The sequence below is a fragment of the Syngnathus typhle genome, linkage group LG10, assembly GCF_033458585.1.
Source record: "Syngnathus typhle isolate RoL2023-S1 ecotype Sweden linkage group LG10, RoL_Styp_1.0, whole genome shotgun sequence".
NCBI lineage: Eukaryota > Metazoa > Chordata > Actinopteri > Syngnathiformes > Syngnathidae > Syngnathus > Syngnathus typhle.
The window spans coordinates 13608792-13620073 of NC_083747.1; the positions used below are offsets into that span (position 1 = coordinate 13608792).

Below are 11282 nucleotides of genomic sequence, written 5' to 3' on the forward strand. Positions count from 1 at the left end.
CTTTGCTGAGGCTCATGGGAGATTGCGAGCTGAGGGTCATGGGTTTTTGCGGATGGCTAATGCTATAACGATAGCTGCTATACGCGCGAGGCTATTTCATGTCAAAATAGGCTGCTCTGTTCATGTTTCGAGTAAATCTACGGATCGATATGGAAGGGAAACATAGGTAAGTAGTACCAATGCGTTAGATCGAACTTTAGTCAGTTCTGATCATTTTATAGGAGCTCGTTTGACAAACGCGATTGTTTACACTTTGCTGAGGCTCATGAGAGATTGCGAGCTGAGGGTCATGGGTTTTTGCGGATGGCTAATGCTATAACGATAGCTGCTATACGCGCGAGGCTATTTCATGTCAAAATAGGCCACTCTGTCCATGCTTCGAGTAAATCTACGGATCGATATGGAAGGGAAACATAGGTAAGTAGTACCAATGCGTTAGATCGAACTTTAGTCAGTTCTGATCTTTTTATAGGAGCTCGTTTGAGAAACGCGATTGTTTACACTTTGCTGAGGCTCATGGGAGATTGCGAGCTGAGGGTCATGTTTTTTTGCGGATGGCTAATGCTATAACGATAGCTGCTATACGCGCGAGGCTATTTCATGTCAAAATAGGCTGCTCTGCTCATGTTTCGAGTAAATCTACGGATCGATATGGAAGGGAAACATAGGTAAGTAGTACCAATGCGTTAGATCGAACTTTAGTCAGTTCTGATCATTTTATAGGAGCTCGTTTGAGAAACGCGATTGTTTACACTTTGCTGAGGCTCATGGGAGATTGCGAGCTGAGGGTCATGGGTTTTTGCGGATGGCTAATGCTATAACGATAGCTGCTATACGCGCGAGGCTATTTCATGTCAAAATAGGCTGCTCTGTTCATGTTTCGAGTAAATCTACGGATCGATATGGAAGGGAAACATAGGTAAGTAGTACCAATGCGTTAGATCGAACTTTAGTCAGTTCCAATCATTTTATAGGAGCTCGTTTGAGAAACGCGATTGTTTACACTTTGCTGAGGCTCATGGGAGATTGCGAGCTGAGGCTCATAGGAAATTGCGGATGGCTAATGCTATAACGATAGCTGCTATACGCGCGAGGCTATTTCATGTCAAAATGGGTTGCTCTGTTAATGTTTCGAGTAAATCTACGGATCGATATGGAAGGGAAACATAGGTAAGTAGTACCAATGCGTTAGATTGAACTTTAGTCCGTTCCAATCATTTTATAGGAGATCGTTTGAGAAACGCGATTGTTTACAGAGGGCTCGTTGGTTACTGGCTAGTGGGTGCATACCGCAACCCTAGTCAACCTCAGTTTGTTGCAGTAAAGCTTCTATTTTATGCGGCTGTTTTTTTTTGTTTTTTAATCTCCATCGCGGACCGGACGTCATATTGAGGCAGTATAACTGCGCATGCGCACTATGGGTCAGCTGCGCAGAACGGATGCGCAAGACACGTCAACTATTTACTAATGAGCGATGAATGTGATAGTTTAATACAATCAGCAAATAACAAAATGCGTATTACAGGTAATATTTTATTTCACAACACTTTGCCTTGTTCCTTTCGTCTCTGCTGTTCACTTCAAACACGCTCCATACGACCGCAATGCTCTCGTATCAGACGCTTGCTCGATCACCTGCTCGTTTGCTGTCACAATGTACCCTACACAAATCCGAAACATTTGTTGCGGCTCCGAGTCACGACGAGGGGCAAGTTTTGGTTTCCACGGGTGTTTTTATTCCTCTTCAACGTCTCTCCCATACAGAGGCGCCTTTTTCACGTCCGCACTGATCGCGGTGGTGCCTTCACGGGCAGTCGGAGAAATCAACGCCCAAAAAGGAATATATCCAGCCTAGTTAAGACCATACCAAAGACTATAAAAATGGGACCCATTGCCTCCCTGCGTGTGTGACGATCATTGGGACTTGAAAAAAATAAAATAAAATTGGGTGCGTATTCTACATGGGTACAGGCTTTTTTCCAGCATCAACATGCCATTTTTAGTGTGCGTATTATACATGGGGGCGCATTATACACGGAAAAAACGGTAGTTGAGTTTTCTCCTGTATCTGATGGTGGCTGTGTGAGAGTAGAGCAATATCGTCAGCAAAGTCCAGGTCTTCTAGCTGTTCTGTCAAAGTCCATTGGATGCCTGTCTTTTTATTGTGGGTAGTTTGTTTCATGATCCAGTCAATGCATAGGAGGAATAGAACCGGACTATAAGGCGCATAAGATAGAAGCTTTACTGCAACAAACTGAGGTTGACTAGGGTTGCGGTATGCACCCACTAGCCAATAACCAACGAGCCCTCTGTAAACAATCGCGTTTCTCAAACGATCTCCTATAAAATGATTGGAACTGACTAAAGTTCGATCTAACGCATTGGTACTACTTACCTATGTTTCCCTTCCATATCGATCCGTAGATTTACTCGAAACATGAACAGAGCAGCCTATTTTGACATGAAATAGCCTCGCGCGTGGAGCAGCTATCGTTATAGCATTAGCCATCCGCAAAAACCCATGACCCTCAGCTCGCAATCTCCCATGAGCCTCAGCAAAGTGTAAACAATCGCGTTTGTCAAACGACCTCCTATAAAATGATCAGAACTGACTTAAGTTCGATCTAACGCATTGGTACTACTTACCTATGTTTCCCTTCCATATCGATCCGTAGAGATACTCGAAACATGAACAGAGCAGCCTATTTTTGACATGAAATAGCCTCGCGCGTATAGCAGCTATCGTTATAGCATTAGCCATCCGCAAAAACCCATGACCCTCAGCTCGCAATCTCCCATGAGCCTCAGCAAAGTGTAAACAATCGCGTTTCTCAAACGAGCTCCTATAAAATGATCAGAACTGACTAAAGTTCGATCTAACGCATTGGTACTACTTACCTATGTTTCCCTTCCATATCGATCCGTAGATTTACTCAAAACATGAACAGAGCGGCCTATTTTGACATGAAATAGCCTCGCGCGTATAGCAGCTATCGTTATAGCATTAGCCATCCACAAAAACCCATGACCCTCAGCTCGCAATCTCCCATGAGCCTCAGCAAAGTGTAAACAATCGCGTTTCTCAAACGAGCTCCTATAAAAGGATCAGAACTGACTAAAGTTCGATCTAACGCATTGGTACTACTTACCTATGTTTCCCTTCCATATCGATCCGTAGATTTACTCGAAACATTAACGGAGCAGCCTATTTTGAAATGAAATAGCCTCGCGGGTACAACAGCTATTCGGTGACGCCCCCTGACTACAGTTACCGTAATGTTGGGAAGCGATGCGACCTCGTGATTTACTAGTCGTACTATAACGTACTAAAACATTTTGGCAGAGCACTGTGTACAACCAGCATGGATCAACAAATTCATCCATATATAAGGCGCACTGGACTATAAGGCGCACTGTCGACTTTCGATAAAAATTTAGGTTTTTAGGTGCGCCTTATAGGGCGGAAAATACGGTAAGCTTAATTCACCTCATTAAATTCTATTGCGCTGATACGCAATTTATCAATAATTTGGTAGGAATTTCATTTGCTGTTAATGCCCACAAGATGGCAAAAAGCCTGGTCCAAAACAAAGTAGTCATTTGATCCCACAGAACTGTAAAATATGTATGTGACTTGGGTCAATCAAGGTTGGCAAATTTAATTTTACAGACTGAATAGTGAACAGGTGAGCAACGATGAAGAGACTGATGAAAGCTTTTCATTTGACGGATTTTATTGAAGGTGAATGACTTGGAAACACCAACTTCGACAAAAAGACAGGTTCTAGCACAGCTCGGTACGATGTTCGATGTGGTCTGCGAAGCGGTGGGGTCTTCCACTTTCTCATTGCCCCTCTTCTCTTAAGCATCTTCCTCGGCGTCCTCCTCAAACTCACCCTCTTCCTCGGCCGTGGCGTCCTGGTACTGCTGGTACTCTGACACCAGGTCGTTCATGTTGCTCTCGGCCTCGGTGAACTCCATCTCATCCATGCCCTCGCCCGTGTACCAATGCAAGAAGGCCTTGCGGCGGAACATGGCAGTGAACTGCTCTGAGATGCGCTTGAACAGCTCTTGGATGGCCGTGCTGTTGCCGATGAAGGTGACAGCCATCTTGAGGCCGCGGGGCGGAATGTCGCACACTGCCGTCTTCACGTTATTGGGGATCCACTCCACAAAGTAGCTGCTGTTCTTGTTCTGCACGTTGAGCATCTGCTCGTCCACCTCCTTCATGGACATGCGGCCACGGAAGACGGCTGCCACCGTCAAGTAGCGGCCGTGACGCGGGTCGCACGCCGCCATCATGTTCTTGGCGTCAAACACTTGCTGCGTCAGCTCCGGGACGGTGAGGGCGCGGTACTGCTGGCTGCCACGGCTAGTTAGCGGGGCAAAGCCGGGCATGAAGAAGTGCAGGCGGGGGAAAGGCACCATGTTTACTGCCAGCTTGCGCAGGTCGGCGTTGAGCTGGCCTGGGAAGCGCAGGCAGGTGGTGACGCCGCTCATAGTGGCAGAGACCAGGTGGTTGAGGTCTCCGTAGGTGGGCGTGGTCAGCTTCAGCGTGCGGAAGCAGATGTCGTACAGCGCCTCATTGTCGATGCAGTAGGTCTCGTCCGTGTTCTCCACCAGCTGGTGGACGGACAGAGTGGCGTTGTAGGGCTCCACCACGGTGTCAGACACCTGAGCGCAAAAAACAGTTTGATCAGGCGGTGAAGCCAATGCGACCATGGCACAATGTGGCAATCTCACCTTGGGCGAAGGCACCACGCTGAAGGTGTTCATGATCCTATCGGGGTACTCCTCTCGGATCTTGCTGATGAGTAGAGTTCCCATCCCCGACCCGGTTCCTCCGCCCAGGGAATGCGTGAGCTGGAAGCCCTGCAGGCAGTCGCAGCTCTCCGACTCTTTGCGCACCACATCCAGGACCGAATCCACCAGCTCAGCACCCTCCGTGTAGTGACCCTTGGCCCAGTTGTTTCCGGCGCCGCTCTGACCTACACGACAGCATGCTTTAGCCATTCTCCTAAAAGACCAATCAGTGCCTTGACATGCCAGTTGGCCGAGTGAAGCCACATTCAATCCAAATCTTTCAACATTGCAAAAATCCCTCCCGGTGAGCGAGTACTGTCGATGACGGTTTACCAACACACCCACCAAAGACAAAATTGTCAGGTCTGAAGATCTGGCCGAAAGGTCCGGACCTCACGGAGTCCATGGTGCCAGGCTCCAGGTCCACCAGGATGGCGCGAGGCACATATTTGCCTCCTGCAGCCGGACGGCAAGTAAACAGACAGAGAGCAAAAGAGCTCAGCAAGGGAACAAAACAGCAAGAATCACAAAAGGTCCCACCGCCCTTCTGCATTTGATGTGTGTCCTGCGTAAACGAATTTCTTTGACTTTTATTCAATATTTGGAAAAATGGAGCAGAACCTGTGGCCTCGTTGTAGTAGACACTAATCCTGTCCAGCTGGAGGTCGCTGTCGCCGTGGTAGGTCCCTGTTGGGTCGATGCCGTGCTCATCGCTGATCACTTCCCAGAACTGTGCAAACACAGAGCATCACATGACTGTTGCCTTAATACAAGCACCACAAGTGGCGGTGTTGAAGTCGCTTGGGCAGGGAGGGGGGAGTTGGGATGAGAAAAGCACGAGTGTGCACGTCAGCAGTGGCGGAGCGCACGATTCTCCCACCATTGAGCAGTCGAGCAGCTGCGACGACTTCCCTGGGATTCACAAACTGAAGATTAAGCACTTTTTTAAAACAAGCAAAGAAGGCACAAAGACGCTCCTCGGCCACATCAAACTAAAAATAAACATCACGCTGAAGAAGTTGATTGTATTGAGATCTGTGCTGGAGGCTTTGTTGCCCCCAGTCCCAACATCCCCCACCCCTTTCCCTTTAAAAGACCACACTTGTGCACTTTAAATGCCAGTGGAACTGATGACGCAAGCAAGTAGCTATTTGCAACAAGAGATTTTCCAACTTTTCTTCGCGCCGTGATGCAGCCTCCCTTAGTTTCTTTTTGCAGCAGCAGCAGACGCAGGATTTGGGGCAATCTGGATCAGGGTTGCGATATTGAAGCGACTGGGAGCTTTGTGGGCTATGGTTTGAAAAAGTGACCTTAATATGAGACCACTAGACAGCAGCTGGCAAAAAGAATGAGGACAATAATCAGCAACACAATGAAAACGATGCCACACCCTGACCCACTTGATACCCGCTCAGCGATGGTGTCAATCAAATCCACGCTGGACATGCGAGTGTGTCTGCAGGGGCAGCGGAGAACGATGGCAAATGTGGCTGGATGCATGATGGCTGCCATTCTTTCATGGGCAGGCGAAGCTGCAATGAAATTCAATTTGGGAGCCCTGCGGCTTCACCCCGGGAACTGTTTGCTCCATTCCTTCCCCCAGCCTTGCCTTAATTCGCTTAAGGGAGGAACAATCTTTGTGGACCCCAATGACGCGCACAATTCTTTGGTATCTGCAGAGCGTTGCATTGATTGGAAAACACCACGCGCCATCTTGTACAGTAGTTTTCTTTATTTATTTCTTGTTCTTCATCATTGGGAACAAAAAACAACGCTAAATTGCACGTGCTGTTATCAAATAAAAGATTATATTTAATTCTCATGAATTAAATGAACCCTAACACATCTTGTACCACTTTGTAGAATTTATTTAAAATTCTTAAATATGGATCAAGGCACATATTTGACTAGATGATATAGAAATATTGTTTGAATTTATTTTTTACAGTATTCGCTAAAATAGCTTTGAATGGCTTTAAAGAATTTGTAATGATATTTGTATTTTCATTTACCAGCCGATATGGAGAAGATTTTATTTTAGATTTGTTGCTTCTTATTAAACATTCTGTATTTGCTATATATTTTTTTTCACTTTGTACAACATTTTTTAACGGGCATCAAACTATATTCAAAGACAAATAAAATGTTTTTTTCATTTAAATTAAGCATTTAATTTCAGTTTTCACTACCTTTGTTAGATAGTCAGTCTGATTCTTTAAAATATATTTTATTGACAGTTTAGATAATTTACATAAACATTTAAATCCAAACCAAGTCCTAAAATGGAAATTCATTGAAAATATCAAAATGATGAAAACAGTGCAACTGTGTCGAAGCAAGTGGGAGGTTGTTTTAAGCAACCTTGCTCGCCAAGCAGATGGTGTCATATTCTCACCTCATGATCATGTGCCAATAAAAGCAACATCAACTAAAAATGTTTTCCTCATTACATCATAAAAATAACACCCCAATAAAAAACAGTGAGTTTGTCAGTAATTTTGAAAAACAAAAAACAAACCGAAAATAAACCTCCATGCTTTTTTTTCCCCCTGACAATTAACCATGCCACACCCATACTCCACAACAGCTGATGTTCTGAACCATCTGCGGCTGCCATCAGAAATACAAATCTAATCCATGCCAATTACTGATTACACAAGAAGTAAAAAAAGCAGATGAAAATAAAATCACTAACACTCCGTTTTGTGAGCTATTTAAAACGCAAGCAGGACTAAGGGAGGAGTAGACAGGCTAAGAACCTTCACATTTGTAGTATTTCTCTGGTTTCCACACTGGCAGGCAGACAAAGAGCAGACACGCCCGAGCAGTGGACCCGAGTGTGTAGACAAGTGTGCCATTATTCCAACGTTCCACAAGCACCGCACAATGTCATTCTTAATACAAGACGACGCGCCACTGCCAGTTACTCGCCTTCGTTTCGCATTCAAGTCACAATTTCATTTTTATTTCTTTTGTTGACCGAGCCCTTTGTCCACCAACCGGGAGTCATCGCCTGACGAACCCACCCGAATAAATTAAGCCCGTTACTACACTCAAATCGAAACTTGTTTAACTATCATTTTTTAATTACTTTTGTTCTCCTCATTGTTTCCTACCTTGGCTCCAATCTGGTTGCCGCACTGGCCGGCCTGAATGTGCACAATCTCCCTCATAGTGGCTGCCAAGAAGTCGGGGACAAAAAATGGGGAGCGTTTGCTGGACGGGCGAGACAAGGCGAGGAGAGTCGGTGGGACAATGGCTTTATAATGCTGGTGGGGCTCCAGGGAAAGGCAAGCTGGGAGGAGAGGGTGTGGCTTGTTGCGGAGCTGGGGCCCCGCTGCGGGAGGGGCCTTACTGTAGTCAAAAGATGGGAGTGGTGAGGAAATAAAGGAGGCAGACAGACCCAGAGACAGACAAAAAATCTGGTTGAAAACCATCTTTATGTATTTTATACGAATACGTTTTATACCACCGTGTTGCAATAATACAAAGCCTCAGCACGAAACAACACAATCAACAGCTGCAGCTCAAACAAATTCTTCAAAATGAATCAGGAAATTATATTGTGCATATAATATTGATGGAATGGTAGTGGGCTTTTTTTCTCCAGTACAGTATTTCGAATGGGATTTTGTGCGTAAAGTCAAAGTCAAAGTCTGCTTTATTGTCAATTTCTTCACATGTCAAGACACACAAAGAGATCAAAATTACGTTCCCACTATCCCACGGTGACACAGTACACAATATACATACAAGTAAACAACACAAAAAGTAAAAACAAGAAGGCACAAACAATGAATACATAAGAGTGATGAATACGTAATAAATAAACAAATAACATAATAAATAAGAGGAGCAAAAATTTAGTAAGTGTGCATACAGCAGACAGTCAGAAAATAGCGCAAAATAGCGCAAAAGTACAGGATGCTACGCAGAAGAGTTCAGGATCCTAACAGCCTGGAGTATGAAGCTGTTGGTGAGTCTGGTGGTGCGGGAGCGCAGGCTCCTGTACCTCTTCCCAGAGGGCAGAAGATCAAACAAAGAGTGAGCGGGGTGACTCACATCACTCACAATCGTGGTCGCCTTGTGGGTGAGATGGGAGGTTAAAGTTAAGTCCCAATGATCGTCACACACACATCTGGGTGTGGTGAAATTTGTCCTCTGCATTTAACCCATCCCCGTGTGATTTTAATCCATCCCCTGGGGGAGAGGGGAGCAGTGAGCAGCAGCGGTGCCGCGCTCGGGAATCATTTGGTGATATAACCCCTCAATTCCAACCCTTAATGCTGAGTGCCAAGCAGGGAGGCAATGGGTCCCATTTTTATAGTCTTTGGTATGACCCGGTAGGGTTTGAACCCACAACCTTCCAGTCTCAGGGCGGACACTCTACCACTAGGCCACTGAGCTGGCAAATGTAAATGTCCTTCAGGGAGGGGAGTGAAGCATCAATAATCTTACCAGCCGTGTTCACTATGCGCTGCAGGGCCATCATGTTGTATTCAGTGCAGCTACCACCCCAAACAGTGATACAACTGGAGAGGACGCTCTCAATGGTGCCACGGTGGAATGTAGTCATGACAGCCGGAGGAGCATTTGCTCGCCTGAGTTTCCGCAGGAAGTACAGGCGGCGGCGCTGAGCTGTCTTCGCCAGTGATGCGGTGTTGGTGGACCAGGAGAGGTCCTCACTGATGTGCACCCCCAGGAATCTGGTGCACATCAGTGACCTTATGGGATAAGTGGTCATTTCTAGAATTTGAAAAATATAAATTCATAATGTTCACACATATCGTAATAATAATCATTTAGGAGGTTGATTGTAAAATCCGAGAAACGTTCAAATTCAGTGATTATCCCTGATTTTACACGTCACAGTTTTGCCATTTAACGTGTAACATGTTCTGCTCCCCGGTCTGCTCTTCCGCCCAGGGTGACGGCAGCTCAAGTGAGTGGCCAGCTGAGGAGACGTTGCCCCAGTAAGGCACCCAGCAGATGGTGTCTCTCCTCATCTGCTGGGTGACCCTCTCCAGCGTGTCTTTAACATTAGTCTGGAGAAAGGTGCAGAGCTGTGGAAGACATTGTGCATTGTTATTGTCCCCAAGAAACCGCGACCTATGGCACTAAATTACTTTAGACCAGTTGCACTGACTTCTAATGTGATGAAGACTCTGGAGCGTTTGCTGCTTCACCAACTCAGGCTTCGGATTCGCCATGCTCTCGATCCTCTACAATTTGCGTATCAGGAGAGGGTGGGGGTACAGGATGCTGTTGCCTATATGCTGCTTCGCTCTCTCTCTTGCCCGGACAAGGGGGCTGTGAAGATTACTTTCCTGGATTTCTCCAGCGCCTTTAACACCATTCAGCCTGTGCTCCTGAATGACAAAAGGTTGGTGATGGGCGTGAGGGCATGGATCCTGGACTACCTGGCGAACAGACCTCAATATGTGTGCATGGGAGGCTGTAGGTCAGGCACCTCTGACTTCCAGTACAGCTCTGAGTTCTGCCATGTGCAGAACTTTGCAGATGACACTGCTACATGTAGGCTGTATTAGAGATGGACGGGAGGAGGAGTACAGGGGCCTTGTCCTTTGCTAGTTGGTGTGGCTCCAACCACCTACGCCTAAACACCGCCAAGTCCAGGGAAATGGTGGTGGACTTCAGGGGCCTGTCCTGTCCTGTCCATTCCTGAGCCTGTGACTATCAATGGAGACTGTATGGTGACAGTGCAGACCTGTAAATAACTTGGAGTGTTGTTGGACGACAAACTCGACTGGTCTGCCCATGTGGACGCTCTATGCAATAAAGGACAATGTACTTCCTCAGGTGGTTGGCATCCTTAGATGTCTGCAAGGTGATGCTGCGGATGTTTTATTGGTCTGTTGTGGCGAGCGCCCTCTTCTTTGCGGTGGCGTGCTAGGGGTGGTCAAGAAGAGGGATGCTTCCCGCCTGGACAAACTAGTGAGGAAGGTGGGTTCTGTTGTGGACACAGAGGTACCTTACCTGGCATCTGTGGCAGAACAGCAGGTGTTGGCCAGGCTGGTGTCCATCAAAGACAGCCCCAAACAACCACTGTACACCACCATCACTGGGCGAAAGAGCAGATTCAGTGACAGGCTGTTGACACCGTCTTGCTCCATGGAGAGGCTGAGGGGTTCCTTCCTTCCCTATTCCATGAGACTTTTTAATTTGTCGCGGGGATTAGGGTACACTCACGGTAGTTGTTTCTTTATTTGATCTATCAACTTCTATCTATCTATCTATCTATCTATCTATCTATCTATCTATCTATCTATCTATCTATCTATCTATCTATCTATCTATCTATCTATCTATCTATCTATCTATCTATCTATCTATCTATCTATCTATCTATCTATCTATCTATCTATCTATCTATCTATCTATCTAGCTGGCTAGCTGGCTAGCTGGCTAGCTAGCTAGCTAGCTAATCTTTCGCCATGCTTGTCCACTAGACGGCAGCA

At 46.2% G+C, this 11282-nt stretch overlaps 1 protein-coding gene across 1 annotated transcript; it reads right to left on the reverse strand.

Moving 5' to 3' along the window:
* Positions 1 to 3716: 3716 nt before the first annotated feature.
* tubb5 (tubulin, beta 5) lies at positions 3717 to 8108 on the reverse strand. Its single transcript, XM_061289315.1, has 5 exons — positions 7920 to 8108; positions 5425 to 5533; positions 5149 to 5259; positions 4744 to 4988; positions 3717 to 4674 (listed from the first exon to the last, which is right to left on the reverse strand). The coding sequence occupies exons 1-5, from the start codon at positions 7974 to 7976 to the stop codon at positions 3862 to 3864; spliced, it is 1335 nt and encodes a 444-aa protein (XP_061145299.1). The 5' UTR covers positions 7977 to 8108; the 3' UTR covers positions 3717 to 3861.
* Positions 8109 to 11282: the final 3174 nt, after the last annotated feature.